The sequence below is a fragment of the Lampris incognitus genome, chromosome 7 (genome assembly GCF_029633865.1).
Source record: "Lampris incognitus isolate fLamInc1 chromosome 7, fLamInc1.hap2, whole genome shotgun sequence".
Lineage (NCBI taxonomy): Eukaryota > Metazoa > Chordata > Actinopteri > Lampriformes > Lampridae > Lampris > Lampris incognitus.
The window spans coordinates 21,859,401-21,876,202 of NC_079217.1; the positions used below are offsets into that span (position 1 = coordinate 21,859,401).

The window sequence follows — 16,802 nt, forward strand, 5'->3', positions numbered from 1 at the left end:
CTGTCAGTGTTGTATTATGTCGCTTATGAGGATGAAATATAACTTGTCTAGTGGTGGAGAGGAGGTGGCCGAATTTTATACATTTATATTAATGTATTGACTATGTGTTCTTGCTGAGCTCATGAAACATGTTCACAGAGTGGATTACTGACAATAGCAGATAGGACCGAGACTGATTTGCTAAGTCTGTAGAGCTAGTATGCCATCTAGTGTTACATAGTGTTGATTAAATGGTTGACATTTACGAGGTTTTGCAGATCAAACATAATATGGAGAAATAGTAATAATTTTAAAAAAAAGCTTTCAATTGAGATTGGCTGTGGTTCAGTACAAGATTTAAGCCCATACCAAGTAGAACCAGGTAACTACTTGACCTCACAACCCAGAATAATTTAAGTTTCCTTTATTAATACCCTTGCAGAAATTCAGTTACTGCAAATTAATCCATCCTAGCTGTGATTCATGCTGCACCCGGGGACCAACTCCAGTTCTTTTCCCATTGCCTTGGTCAGGGGCACAGACAGGAGTATAAACCCTAACATGCATGTTTCTTATTGATGGTGGGGGAAACCGGAGCACCCGGAGAAAACCCACCGCAGACACGGGGAGAACATGCAAACTCCACACCAAGGATGACCTGGGATGACCCCGAAGGCTGGACAACCCCTAGGTTCGAACCCAGGACCTTCTTGCTGTGAGACGACAGCGCTAACCATTGGGCCACCGTGCCACCCAATAAATAAATATTTTATTGTAGTTATTTAATCATTTATTTTATGGGGTCCCCCCCTTTTTTTCTCCCCAGTTGCACCCGGCCAATCACCCCACTTTTCCAAGCCGTTGCGGTCACTGCTCCAACCCCTCTGCCGAACCAGGGAGGGCTGCAGACTACCTTATGTCTCCTCCGAATACATGTGGCATCGCCAGCCGCGTCTTTTCACCTGACAGTGAGGAGTTTCACCAGCGGGATGTAGTGCATGGGAGGATCACGCTATTCCCCCCAGTTCCCCCTCCTCCCCGAACAAGCACCCCAACTGACCAGAGGAGGCGCTAGTGCAGTGACCAGGACATATACCCACATCTGGCTTCCACCCCACAGACACGGCCAATTGTATCTGTAGGGACGTCTGATCAAGCTGGAGGTAACACAGGGATTCGAACTGGCGATCCCCATGTTGGTAGGCAACAGAATAGACCGCCACGCCACCCAGACGCCCCCATAAATAAATATTTTAGGGAAACATTTTTCCTATAATGTAAATTTTCTTAACCACAAATGAAAAGGGTTTTACAGTTCAGGGCAATCCATATTTAATGTCATTCAAAAAACAAACATACGTCAAACAACCAGAAAAGAGGAAAAGTGCCAATCTTTATCAACACAATATCATGTCCCGTCATGAAATTCTCAGCAAAAGTGTAGCAACACTTAAATTCATAAAAAAAAAACTATCCCAAATACCTCAAGTTTCATTAGCAAAACGGTAGACCAGCAGATAATGTTGCTATCGATGTGTCAATGAAATACATATTTAACAATTCAACTTTAGGAATGCAACAAATGAGTTAGTCATGTGAGAAATAAAATAATCATGTTCTATACAAATTATACAGATGTATGTGAAATATTTTATTGGAATAAACAGGCAAAGTGTTTGCATTTGCAACGTTCCCTTTTCATGCAGACATCCAGGATTCTGGAATTTCAATATTAAGTGTTATTGTGGAATGTAGGAATAAAGTGGACGAGTGCTATGAAATCTCCCTAAAATTGCTATTGCTTCAAAACGTGCATGAAAACATACAAATACTATACTAGAAAAGTTTGTAGAAAAGTTTGTAATTGTACCAATATCTGGTGTGATTGTCAGTACCATAAGGACTTCAGCACAGAGGTCAAACAACACATCTGTGAAGACCTCCAGCCAAGGCGTAATGTGTGTTTTCCTCATACTCTATAAAACTAAGGAATGTAAAAGGATTATTTTTTACAAATTATCAAAACTTTAAGACACTATGAGTAGCACAAAAGTCTCAAGTGCCCCATCATAAATGAAAAAGGTCTTAACATCTTTTTTTCAAAAATTAAAAAAAGTATAACCATCTGCCAAAACTCAAGGCTCTTCTCTCTCATTCCATCCCCTCCCTCTGTCAGTCTGTCCTCCAACAGTCAGCCAGGGCGTTTGTAGCAGGCTTCCTGGTAGGATGTGGCATTGAGTACCCTGAACATGTCTCTCCTGACGAAAGAAAGGAAGTTGCTCAAGGGGCAGAGCGGCTGAGCACCATGGCGGTCATGAGAGCGACAGAAGGTGGTGTGAAACGTCACGTCCTGCCCATTGTACAGTACCCTGATGAAAAGCTCCCCATCTGCTACTTTCCACCTCTCACCTTTGCCTCTTCCCTTCTTTTGCTGTCCATGCGTTGCAAGGGGGCTCTTCCACAACTCAAAGACCACCCTTGCGGCAAAGCGGGGGAACCTGGCTTCCTCCAGCCCCAGGGCACTAAGCAGAGGCGCCATGGTGACATCATGTGCTGAGGAGAGCGTGAACACCTCCTCGCCTCCCGCTCGTGGTCGCCTGCCCGCCTCGTTGCCCTTGGCGACACGCTCCATCTTGGCAGCCGTTCTGTTGAGGTAGGGGTACATAGCCAGGAGGGCATACTTATGGTACAGCCCCACTCGCCTCCTGTCAACCTCATCTTCTAGCTGCTGTCTACGGATCACAGCAAACTGGGCTGGGGTCAGACAGCCGCCACTGCCATTGTCCCCTGCTGGCACACAAGGGAAGGACAGGCCATGGCACAGGTGGCAGAGGAGGGAGTCTATGGGGTTGGCAGCTCGGAGCTGGCGGGTGGGCAGACCCAAAGTGCGTGCCATATCAGTGTAAGTCTTCTCTAGTTCACTGTTTGCCACTCTGAGCCGATACTGCCTCCTCTGCTCATCCTCCAGGAACCTGTTCCTAGCAGGACAGTCGCAGGCTGAGCTGCAAAACAATGTGCTCCACTGGTGATGGACAGACAGTTTTGTCCAATCAAAGTCTGGGAGGAAGCCATAGAGGAGGGCCAGCCCGCTTTGGAGGGTGCGACTCTTACCTGTGGTCTCCACCCACACCTGCCGGGCTGACCAATCAGATGGTAGGAGTTTGTGGCGCTTGTAGGCTTGGCGAAGGAGTTGGCCATTGCGCAGATGCTGCACTACACCTGGATGGGAGGAGATAAGATGGATTAGTTTCACTACAATGAGAATGTAATATAAGTTGGGGATACCTAATTGCTGTTGGCTGCCAAAGGTTGTTAAGTTTTACTCGAATGAAAAGATACTGTCTCTGCACTAAATTAGTCATATCTGACCTTTTTGACTATACCCGCTGCAGCTGTAATCCATATTCAATTCACAATATTCAATATTCAGTTCAGTATTCTCCATTTGTCTCTTCAATGGTCAGAGTTGTTTTCCTTGGGTATTTCAGATATCAGGTAAAAATTACTGCAGTAAATATTCCACCAGAATTGACAGGATTTGATCAACAGTAAACAGTTGGTCATGGCAATAAATGTAGCCTTGTTACCTGTCTGTGTGAGCTCTCCCATTTCACAGTTGCTGTGGCTGGGCAGACGGGGCACAGAGCTGAGGGGAGACTCCCAGTGGCCTTGCCCACCCAGGCCCATGTGACTAATGAAAGAGCTGAGCTGGGGATGGGATGGATTCCTGAGGGAACAAAGAGAAAGATAGAGAGACAGTGACAGAGAAATGAACTCTGACTATATATTATCAGGAAAAAAAAAAACATTCTGCCCAGAAAGATATCAGTGATCAAAATGTGGCCATCAGACTCAGCTAGCCACAACAAATGACCACGAAAAAAAAAAGCTTTCTTTTTCGTGGTCAAACAACTGACTTGAAATCCACTGAAGTAACCAACACGTGTTTTGAATATTTCAGTTGATGTTTTTCCTTGAGTAACCCACTGGTGATGCAGTTTAAGACCATACTACAATTTGTGGCCAGGAGTTCTTCCTTACTTTTTTCATCATGCAACTGTACCCTGCAGTGTGTCTGTCTACCACCAGGTGTCTCTCTAACAAAACTACTGGACCAGGCACTCCGCATGGCCAGCGGGCAAGACTATGCGAGACTGAGATCTAATGAGAGAATCTGTTGCCTTGGGACGCGCACACACACGCACGCACACGCATGCAGGGCTGAGACCTTGAGGCCAGGACAGAATGGGAGCAATCACTGATCTAGGGATGACGGTAACGCTTTAATATAAAATCTGTGGGAGCCTTAACTCATCTGACCTAGCTTAAAGATTAAAAGGGGCAAATGGAGAGGGGTGGGGGCTGGGGGGCACACATAAACAGATAAATACAGTTTCCATAGTGATCTGGGAAGGTCAAGCACACAGCATTTAAAAAAAACAACACTTTTGAATAATTTTCAGTTATTGTTGGCCAAAACATATTGAACGTCACACTGAGTTTACTACTACCAGCCATGTATGTAATGCAAATAAAAACATCTCGATTTCAGTTCTGTTCTGCAAAAAATAATAATTGTAGGCACATTTCCTTCATCCACCGTTATGTTGCATCATCAGCTCTTGTCAGCGAGCATGCACACCCCCCCCCTCTCTGAAATATCACACTTGCATATTCATACAGATACAAAGGATTGAGGAACAAGGAGGAGCAGAGGAAGAGACAGACAGAGTTTCCACAAGCGTTTGAATGATGAGGCGTCCATCTTACTCCATTGCTGGTACAGCCATTTGCTTGAATGACTTTTGGACAATCTAATTGGCTACACTGGGAGAGGGAAGCTGATTTATCCACAAAGCAGACTGCTAGCAAGGACAACACATGTATTAAGCTAAAGCATGTATTAGGCTGATTGTTGCTAACTGGAGATTAAGGAGCCCAATTACATTAAACAGGGATTATTATCACTGGATAGGAGAGGGAGAAAGATTAGGGAGGATGCAGGAATAGAGAAAAACAGCGCGAGAGAGAGAGAGGAAAACAGAGTCAGGAGGAAAAATGAGACGGTATGGTCAAAAAGCAGCGAGCTAGGCAAAAGCCAAGTAAATAAGGCCGTTGGAACAGAATGATAAACCATGACGATGGTGACACCACCGTAACAAAAGTGTATAAGAGAAAGAAACAGAGAGGGAGAGAAAATGTTTCCAACTGACGAGGGCTCAGTTAACCGCAGACAGAGACAGCAGGTTGGCAAGCTGGTACCGAACACACCCGCTCATATGCACACGTGTGAGTGTGTTTGTGAACACATACACATGGCCGATATCTCCTTAAGGATCCCGCCCGGGGCATATGCTGGTTTAAAGCCCCATAATTATACACCGATCTAAATGAAAGCAGAGCTAGGGTATGCCCAGAACCTGCAGAAATAAGTAATAGGTGCACACACACACACATACACACACACACACACACACACACACACGAGCAAATCAACAAAATTATCCACTCGTGCTTCCCTGCTATGAAAGCTCAGTAATCTCCACCCTTTGAGGTTCCATTCTGTCTGCATGTATTTTTCCTGCTGTGCTCTCTGCCTCTTTTTCATTTGGTCTGCCTGAGAGTCAGACTCAAACTAACAAGACTGAGATGGAGATGGTGATGGAAAGACAGACAGTGAGAGAGAGACAGAGGAGAAAAAGGGGGAAAAAATGAGGATATCAATGAAAGAAAAGAGCCTCAGGCCGACACAGGGCAGTCAAAGCATGAAAGGGTGGGGGGGGGGGTTGAATACATTGAGTTAAATAAAAGCAGAGCAATTTGCCATCCACAAAATTTAAGTAAACCAATGAGCTTAATGCTATTTCAAGCACAATAGCGATCCTCAACCGACACATCTTCCATACATAAGTTAGTGCAATTTAAATTTCTGAAATTTTTTCTGTGTGCATCAGAGCAAAATTTATGACAGCATCAATTTCTCTAATGCTCTCTTACTGACTGCCATTTAAAGTGTGTATTATATAATATCAATACATCAAAGGAAGCCTTAATTAGTTAGCATATGACTTTACAGAAAGGATCTGCTTCAAACTCAAATAAATTTCATACATTTAGATGGGGAAACGGGTCCACACAGTCAGCTACTGATGAACAGCAGACAGAATGAGGGACATAATGGCTTGCTAAAGGCTGTTGTTGAAGACAGTGTATGTCATTCTCTCTCAATCAGTATGAGTGTCAGCCAGCAATTTAAAGCATGAAAAATATTTCCTGATAGAAGTACTGATTCAATCATAAGAGATGTGTACATTCAACCGACTCACGCCCACTTAAGGTCAGAGGTCATCTGAGGTCACAGTTATCTAACATGTAATCACATCTACACAGCAGGTTATGAGCAGCATATCAATCTAAAATGATTGACTGCCTGTGCTCAGCACCAGTACCAAAGATTAAAAGGTGTATGCTGTGTCCAGATGGGAAAAGTTCATCAGGCTGCACTAAAATATGTTTTCAGGTCTATGTTTTTAGATGTATACAGTTCAGACAATGGCAAGCTTGCCACTGTCTGAACTGTATACATCTAAAAACATCCATCCATTATCCAAACGCTTATCCCAATTGCGGTCGCAGGATGCTGGAGCCTATCCCAGAAGTCATTGGGCAGCAAGTGGGGAAACACCCTGGACAGGCCACCAGACGATCATAGGGCCGAAACATTCACACCTAGGGACAATTTAGTACGGCCGATTCACCTGACCTACATGTCTTTGGACTGTGGGAGGAAACCAGAGTACCCGGAGGAAACCCACACAGACACGGGGAGAACATGCAAACTCTACACAGAGGACGACTCGGGATGACCCCCAAGGTTGGACAACCCTGGGGTTCAAACCCCTAAAAACATAGACTAAGATCATTTCAGATAATGGATCCATCAGCCACATGGTCAAAATTATAAGCCACGGTGATGTGGCTGGACACGTCACTATTTTTCTGGTAAATTTTCAAAAATAAATGAATATATAAAAATTTATGCACATTTTTTCATAGAAAGTGAGCACACACGCATCTTTAGTCTGTATGCACAACACACACAAACACTCACAATCTAGTTGGGAAGTCAGCTTTTAGACTTCATCTGAAGATCAAGTATGGAACCATGACTTCTGTGGCTATAAATAACGTCCAATCAGGACCTCTGCATGCAACAAGGGAGAAGAAGCACAGCCTATGAAAACAGATTTTGACACCGGTTATGAAAAAACCTGGACATAAAAGAAGTGGGCAGGCACAGAGAATAGGACATAATGAATTGCAAAGGGCAGAAGATAAGACGGTTTTAATGAAGTGTAACGCATCTATGTGTTTGTGTTTGTGTGTGTATGTGCATATGGGTGTGTGCACTTCCCATCCATATTTTAAGTAGGCAGTTTCTGTACCATGACAGTTCTTCTTACTCAGAGAGCATGCTGCTCAAACTGAGCAAGATAACATCAACAACAATTCTGCCTCGGTAGATTATGTATGTGTGTGTGTGTGTGTGTGTGTGTGTGCATTCATCTGAAGCGAGGCACAGCACAACAGATGTAGCGAATCAAACTCATCCGCCCCCACCGACACAGGTAATGACAGTTTGCAGAGGGAAACCACAGTGTGTGTGTGTGGGGGGGGGGGGGGCAGAGTGAGAGTGAGAGAGAGAAAGAGAGAGAGAGAGCAGACATTAGATGTGTAGCAGGGTGGGTAAGCATGTCCCATGACACCCGCAACAAATGGTAGTGGAGGCTGATTTTTCTCCCAAGGCTGTAGGAGAGAGCACTTGAGGGATGTGGTCATTGGTCATGGTCTAGGCTTAATAACTTCCCTTAATCTGTGTGCTGCAGCATGCACCAATACTGTAACTGACCTGGTAGATGGTTAGCAAACTGCTAAAATTCCTTTAATAGTAGGACAAACTAGCTTATCTTCTTGTAAAAAAAAAGAGTAGGTCCAGAGGGAAAAGTATATATATATATATATATATATATATATATATATATATATATATATATATACTATACACACACACACACACACACACACACACACACGTATACATACATTTTTATGTATGTTTGAATGAAGTTGATAACTTTTTTTGTTGTTCTCATTTTATCTACTTTAATAATGGGTGTCTGGTGTCCCATAATAATGGAAACATCGGGCGGAGGCCCTTGTTCATGAGGTCTTCAACTCCCATCTCTGGAAGAAGTTCTTGTGTATCCCGAGGGAGGCTGGGGACATGGCGTCTGAGTGGGCCATGTTCAAAGCCTCTATTGCAGATGCAGCAGCTCGGAGCTGTGGTCATAAGGTCATCAGTGCCTGTCCAGGTGGCAACCTAAGAACCTGCTGGTGGACACCGGTGTTGAGGGAAGCTGTCAGGCTGAAGGAGGCCTTTCGGGCTTGGCTGGCCCAAGGGTCTCCTGAAGCAGCAGACAGGTACCAGGGGGCCAGAAGGGCTGCAGCTTCAGCGTTAACGGAAGCAAAAACTCAGGTGTGGGAGGAGTTCGGTGAGGCTATGGAGGAGGACTTTCGGTTGGCCTCAAGGAAGTTCTGGAAAACCATCCGGCGACTCAGGAAGGGGAAGCAGGGTTTGACTCAGGCTGTGTTCAGCCGGGGAGGAGAACTGTTGACTCGGACTGGGGATGTTGTCCGGCGGTGGAAAAAACACTTTTAGGAGCTCCTGAACCCAGCTAACATGTCCTCAGTGGAGGAGGTCGAGTCTGAAGACTCGGGGGAAGCCCCACTCATATCCCTGGCAGAGGTCTCTCAGGTACTCAAGAAACTCCTTGGTGGCAAGGCGCCGGGGATGAGATTCACCCTGAGATGCTGAAGGCTCTGGACATTTTTGGGCTGTCTTGGCTGACACACCTCTTCAGCGTTGCGTGGAGGTCAGGGACAGTACCTGTGGAGTGGCAGACGGGTGTGGTGGTTCCCATACTTAAAAAAGGGGACCAGAGGGTGTGCTCCAATTATTAGGGCATCACACTGCTCAGAATCCCTGGGAAAGTCTACTCTAAGGTGCTGGAAAGGAGGCTCTGACTGATCGCCGAACCTCGGATCCAGGAGGAACAATGCGGATTCCGACCTGGTCATGGAACAATGGACGAACTCTTTACTCTTGCGGAGGTGCTGAGGGAGGCATGGGAGTTTGACCAGCCAGTCTACACGTATTTTGAGTAGAACGTGACATCAAACTAGAAATAAGTGGCTCTGTTTGTCTCAGTACAAAGGTTACAGCAGAACCTGCATAAGCCTGTATTTTTCCATTACATATCATCTACAGTCACACAGTAGTCATACAGTCTACATACATCAAACTTGATGTCGTACCCAAGTTTATTAGATCCATATTGCACAGTGTGGCTTGCAATAAACCCATAGAATTGCTAAAATCACAGTCTGTAGGAGGCTTTAGACAGGGTGAGGAGCTCGGACATCCAGAGGGAGCTTGGAGTAGAGCTGCTGCTCCTTCGCCTCGAAAGAAGCCAGTTGCGGTGGTTTGGGCATCTGATTAGGATGCCTCCTGGGTGCCTTCCTTTGGAGGTTTTCTGGGCACGTTCAACTGGGAGGAGATCCCGGGGTAGACCAAGAACTCGCTGGAGGGACTACATTTCCAATCTGGCCTGGGAACGCCGTGGGATCCCCCAGGAGGAGCTGGAGGGCGTTGCTGGGAAGAGGGACATCTGGAGTGCCCTACTTAGCTTGATACCACCGCAACCCGACCCCAGAGAAGCGGCTGATGATGTGATGAGATGAGATGAGATGAGATGAGATGAGATGAATAATGGGTGTTTTTGTCTGGTTTTAAGAGCTGCACCTAGGCAAATTCCTATCAACTGTGTTGACATGGCAATAAAGTATTGAACTTGAATCCTTTGGTAAAGATAGAATATTCATCCTCCCATAATGCCATGTCCCTGATACATTGCTATGCCACGTAAACTTGCATCAGCTTCACGCATGCAAGCACGCACACACACACACACACACACACACACACACACACACACACACACACACACACACACACACACACACACAAGGGCAAGGTATGCAAAAAAACCAGCTAGTGTATCTGGTAAAAGTGATAGTTGTCAGGGGCGTCCGGGTAGCGTGGCAGTCTATTCCATTGCCTACCAACACGGGGACTGTCGGTTCGAATCCCGTGTTACCTTCGGCTTGGTCGGGCGTCCCTACAGACACAATTGGCCATGTCTGCTGGTAGGAAGACAGATGTCATGTGTCCTGGTCACTGCACTAGCGCCTCCTCTGGTCAGTCAGGGCGCCTGTTTGGGGGGGAAGGGAACTGGGGTGGAATAGCATGATCCTCCTATGCGCTACGTCCCCCTGGCGAAACTCATCACTGTCAGGGGAAAAGAAGCAGCTGGCGACTCCACATGTATCGGAGGAGGCATGTGGTAGTCTGCAGCCCTCTCCAGATCGGCAGAGGGGGTGGAGCAGCAACCAGGACAGCTAGGAAGAATGGGGTAATTGGCCAGCTACAATTGGGGAGAAAAATAAAAATAAAATAAAAAACTGATAGTTGATGTGTACTTTTTGATGACACACAGCCATTATGGCCATCTTTTACAGAGCTTTTCCTTTAGGTCTCAAAAATTATATGGTGGACTGTGACAGTAACTGGCAAAGTATGTATGTTGGGGGCAGTCTAGGTGCAAAGGCAAGTTGGAAAAAAAAAACAGGTCCACACAGACCTTCTGCTTATACATTTCTTTTTTCAACATTGAGCACATTATTGTTGCCATTTTTTAGAATACTTGTACAGGTCCCTCTTTTCTTCATGCAATCGGATCACAATGTCTCAGTTTTTTGACCGGAAATATCCATATTATGAAAGAAAACAGGCTCTGTTCAACATACAACATCATACAACATACTAGCATACTATATACTACATAATCTTATGATTTGTAGATCCTAGCCAGGGCTTTCTACCACCCTGGCTAAGGTTTCAGCCAACAGACTCCTCCCAATATCAGAGGAAATTCTGCCACAATCTCAGAGTTGTTTTCATCCTAACAGAGGCACTATGGACATGATTTTTACCACCCTGCAACTCCAAGAAAAAGCCCAGGAACAGAATCAACCATTGTGCATGGCCTTCATAGACGTAACCTAAGCTTTTGATTCCATAAACCACCAGGCCCTCTGGCTAATTCTGTCAAAAAATAGGCTGGCCTGACAAATAAATGACATGAAATGAAAGCCAAAATGAAAGCCACTTCATTCTGTCATTGTATTCTTACAACTAATTGTACAGTTACAATGAATTTGTTCTCTGCATTTAACCCATCCTATTGTATAGGAGCAGTGGGCAACTGCGGCGCCCAGAGACCAACTCCAGTTCTTTTTTCCTTTGCCTTGGTCAGGGACACAGGCAGGAGTATTAACCCTACCATGCATGTCTTTTTGATGGTGGCAGGAAACAGGAGCACCTGGAGGAAACCCACGCAGACACGGGGAGAACATGCAAATTCCACACAGAGGATGACCTGGGACGACCCCCAAGGTTGGACTATCCCGGGGCTCAAACCCAGGACCTTCTTGCTGTGAGGCAACCGCGCAAACCACTGCGCCACCATGCCGCAACAAGATTTTCTAGAGGCCAAAGGTAGCAATACTGGTTATCAACACTGTTAAAGAGTAGCAACATAGTACTGGTAAAATTCCAAATTATAATGGTACATCTAAAAGGGAAAGAATCTACTTTCTGTTGACTGAAGCTCACAAATATTCATGATTAAATATTTGTATTTTAACATAGAATTGTTCACATAGAATTGTTCTCTTTATGAAATAAAAAATATATAGGGAAATATTTCATCTCTCTCTCTCTCTCTCTCTCTCTCTCTCTCTCTCTCTCTCTATATATATATATATATATATATATATATATATATATATATATAAAATCCAATGATCATCAGCTGTCATCTGGAAAGCTGATTGCTTACGGCATGAAACAGGCTTGTACTGTCTCATAAAGAATTTACTTGAATCACTGGATTTCAAATATATACATAGATAGATAGATAGATAGATAGATAGATAGATAGATAGATAGATAGATAGATAGATAGATAGATAGATAGATAGATAGATAGATAGATAGATAGATAGATAGATAGATAGATAGATAGATAGAGTGGTGCTTGAAAGTTTGTGAACCCTTTAGAATTTTCTATATTTTTGCATAAATATGACCTAAAACATCATCAGATTTTCGCACAAGTCCTAAAAGTAGATAAAGATAACCCAATTAAACAAATGAGACAAACATATTATACTTGGTCATTTATTTATTGAGGAAAATAATCCAATATTACATATCTGTGAGTGGCAAAAGTATGTGAACCTCTAGGAGTAGCAGTTAATGTGAAGGTGAAATTAAAGTCAGGTGTTTTCAATCAATGGGATGACAATCAGGTGTGAGTGGGCACCCTGTTTTGTTTAAAGAACAGGGATCTATCAAAGTCTGATCTTCACAACACATGTTTGTGGAAGAGTGTCATGGCAAGAACAAAGGAGATTTCTGAAGACCTCAGAAAAAGTGTTGTTGATGCTCATCAGGCTGGAAAAGGTTACAAAACCATCTCTAAAGAGTTTGGACTCCACCAATCCAGTCAGACAGACTGTGTACAAATGGAGGAAATTCAAAACCATTGTTACCCTCCCCAGGAGTGGTCAACCATCAAAGATCACTCCAAGAGCAAGGCGTGTAATAGTCAGCCAGGTCACAAAGGAACCCAGGGTAACGTCTAAGCAACTAAAGGCCTCTCTCACATTCGCTAATGTTCATGAGTCCACCATCAGGAGAACGCTGAAGAACAATGGTGTGCATGGCAGGGCTGCAAGGAGAAAGCCACTGCTCTCCAAAAAGAACATGCTGCCTGTCTGCAGTTTGCTAAAGATCACGTGGACAAGCCACAAGGCTATTGGGAAAAAAAATTGTGGATGGATGACATCAAAATAGAACTTTTTGGTTTATATGAGAGGTGTTATTTTTGGAGACAGGAAAACGCTGCATTCCAACATAAGAACCTTATCCCATCTGTGAAATATGGTGGTGGTGGTAGTATCATGGTTTGGGCCTGTTTTGCTGCATCTGGGCCAATGAACAACGAATTCTGAATTATACCAGCGAATTCTTAAGGAAAATCTCAGGACATCTGTCCATGAACTGAATCTCAAGAGAATGTGGGTCATGCAGCAAGACAATGACCCTAAGCACACGAGTCATTCTACCCAAGAATGATTAAAGAAGAATAAAGTTAATGTTTTGGAATGGCCAATTCAAAGTCCTGACCTTAATCCAATCAAAATGTTGTTGAAGGACCTGAGGCAAGTAGTTCATGTAAGGAAACCCACCAACATCCCAGAGTTGAAGTTGTTCTGTACAGAGGAATGGACTAAAATCCCTCCAAGCCCATGTGCAGGACTGATCAACAGTTACCAGAAACGTTTAGTTGCAGTTATTGCTGCATGGGGGGGGGGGGGTCACACCAGATACTGAAAGCAAAGGTTCACATACAGATATGTAGACTCACAGATATGTAATATTGGATCATTTTCCTCAATAAATAAATGACCAAGTTCAATATTTTTGTCTCATTTGTTTAATTGGGTTCTCTTTATCTACTTTTAGGACTTGTGTGAAAATCTGATGATGTTTTAGGTCATATTTATGCAGAAATATAGAAAATTCTAGCACCACTGTTTAAAAACAGGCTTGTACTGTCTCATAAAGAATTTACTTGACTCACTGGATTATATATATCTCAGAGTACTGTGACTACGACATGATAATATGTCAGCTAGAGTACTCAGCAGTTATGGAGATGAGACTAGAGTCCTTCAAGGTCTACACAGGAGTTAAACAAGGCTGTGTTATTGCCCCAACCCTGTTCTCTGTCCTCATTGCCACCATCCTCCACCTCACCGGTCCCAATCTGCCTCAGGGAGTCAAAATCATGTACAGGACTGATTGGAATCTTCTGAATGTTAACAGATTCAAGGCTAAAGGTAAAACCACCACCACATCCATCATAGAGCTGTAGTACACTGATGACAATGCTTGGCCTGGCCATTAACATAAAAAAGACCCATATCTTCTACCAACCCCCTCCCAATAGAAATATGTCTGCTCTGCCCCCATACATCTCTTTAAACTCAAAAACCTGGAACAGTTCCCATATCTTGGCAGCCTTCTCTCTTCCAGTGCCAACATTAACATTGAAATATACCATCATCTCAGTTGTGCCAGCTGGGCCTTCTCAAGATTGAGTAAAAGGGTTTTTGAAACCACAACCTTCAGACCAGAACAAAAATTCTAGTGTACAAAGCGGTAGTGCTGCCCACCCTACTGTATGGGTCGGAACCCTGGACCATATATAGCAGGAACCTGAAGGCACTCGAGGCATGCCAAGAGCAATGCCTCAGGGAAATCCTTAAGATCAGCTGGGAGGATAAGCACTCTTTCTTCAGTGTCCTCAAGGAGGCCAACATGCCTACTATAACTGCCACCATCACACAACATCAGCTGAGATGGACTGGCCATGTCCTCCGCATATCTGACTACTGCCTCCCAAAACAAGTCCTTTACTGTCCGCTTGTGGCCAGACGCTGTGCCCCAGGAGGACAAAAGAAGATATATAAAGATAACATCAAGGCCCACATCAAAAGGTTTGGCATCAACCTTAACACCTGGGAACAAGCAGCAAAAAACAGGGAGGTCTGGAGACTGGCTGTCCGTGAAGGTGCTGGGCGCTACAACCATGACCTCCACTGTGCTGCTGAAAACAAGCACAGAATCAGAAAGGAAAAAGTTACCAGAAAGGCCCGAACCACATCCTCAACCACTTCTTCACATCCTTGCCCACATTGCCTCAAAATATGTGGCTCCAGGATCGGCCTCTACGCCCACCTGAAGACCACAAGGACCTAGAAGGAGGACAGTCACACACGACCCTGAGTGACTGCCGATGATGAAGAAGAAGATGATGATGATGATGACATAATCTATAACTAGGTTTGTACTCTATACCACATACTCAACTGGTAATTAAGAATGTGATTATAAAAAAACTGTTTAACCTAATTTAAACTCAAACAATACATCATCCTTGTAAATATTTTTATCCCACTGACAAAAAAAACCTTGTTTCTATTTATTACCAAGAAAACCAGCCAGTTGTCACTTGCAATCTCCCTCGTCTTATCAGCAGAACTCAATTACAACAGTGATTCAATATACATGATCCAATTAATCAATACTGAAAAGCAGTGATGTTATTTTCTGATTGAGTTTTTTTCTCCATGAAGTGAATCAAGTGTGCACACATACTAGCAGAAACATGGCAGATGTGAGCAGGCACTATAATAAGCACTACGTATATTTTGTAACACCCCTCCACATTAAGCCAAAAGAGAATTACAACAACAAAGTAAAAGTATATCTTATCATAAAGTAAATCATATCTTATCTAACAGCAAATGACTGCACAACCAGGGCGGCAAAGAGTCTAACCCAGAAAAAACATTACCTCCTCCCCACTGCTCTGATATACTCTTCTTTTCCATCTTTCTTCCTCCTTCTGACATTTAATACTACAGAAGAGTTTGGTCGTGAGAGCTACTTAGTTTCCAGACAAATTGAGCTCATTTTTCAGAGAACTGCTATCAAACCAGTGGTTTTTGCAGGTGACTATCAAAAGCTGCCGTACAACTGGTGTCTCTCTTTACATCCAAGTTTCCTTGGGTCTTTTTGTGAGTTATCGGAGAAAAGTCATATATATATATATATATATATATATATATATATATATATATATATATATATATATATATATATGCCTTACTGGCTACAGTCTGAGCGTGGCTTTTTTTTTTTTTTTGGTTGACTCAGAAAGAGAGGCAATTCTTGGATAGCAATCTTTGTACCCTGTGATATTTACAACTCTTTACTCTGAATCAAAGAAGGTTGAATAAGTTTATTGACAGATATGTTGCATCACTAAGTGACCTCTTCAGTCTAAACTGACTGCAGGTATCCCTACCCTTATAAACAATACAGTTGCATAACGACCAAAACCAACGACCAGTTTCATATGCAAATATGGGTCTGACCATTAACTAGAGTTACAATGGCCATGAGTACCATTCACAGAGGATTGGGGAATAGTTGCAATCACGGCATTGTAAAATGGCGATATATGTACTCTTAGCCCCCCCCCCCCGGTTTAGGTATGGTCGTTCCTTCTTCACATAGTGGCCTTTTTGACTCCCCGTTCATATTTGCATATGAAACTGGTCGTTGGTTTCGGTCGTTATGCAACTGTATTGTTTATAAGGGTGGGGATACCTGCAGTCAGTTTAGACTTGAGGGTGTCACTTAGTTGAGTGATGAATCGTATCTGTCAATAAAAGTTGTATCCAGATGAACTGATTCAAGCTGGAATATTGAGCATGCATCAAGACACCTTTATTCTGAAATGATGCACTAGGCATTCTGGGATATGTCTATAGTCTTTTGACTTTACCACAAAAATGCATCTTTAAATGCTTCTCTTTAGCCTTGTTCTTACCTTTAGTCCAGAGCAGTAAAGTACTCTAACAGGAGTCACAGCCAATCGGGAAATGAAAGGAAGTGGCAAAGGCATTTTGTTACCTTGCATACCTTGCATAGTTTACATGCCATCGGCGTGTGATGTGTGTGATGTGTGTGTGATGTGTGTGTGTGTGTGTGTGTGTGTGTGTGT

General features: G+C 43.6%; 1 protein-coding gene across 2 annotated transcripts in view; it reads right to left on the bottom strand.

Annotated features, from left to right (window-relative positions):
• Positions 1 to 1,304: 1,304 nt before the first annotated feature.
• The window catches only part of pxylp1 (2-phosphoxylose phosphatase 1), a 63,655-nt gene continuing 48,157 nt past the window's right edge, over positions 1,305 to 16,802 (bottom strand). For both annotated transcript variants that reach the window (XM_056284011.1, XM_056284012.1), the window contains 2 exons: positions 3,567 to 3,706; positions 1,305 to 3,198 (listed from right to left, as the gene is read on the bottom strand). In XM_056284011.1, the coding sequence (XP_056139986.1) occupies positions 2,171 to 3,198; positions 3,567 to 3,706 (1,168 nt within the window). In that variant the 3' untranslated portion in view covers positions 1,305 to 2,170. The remainder of the gene's footprint in view (positions 3,199 to 3,566; positions 3,707 to 16,802) is intronic.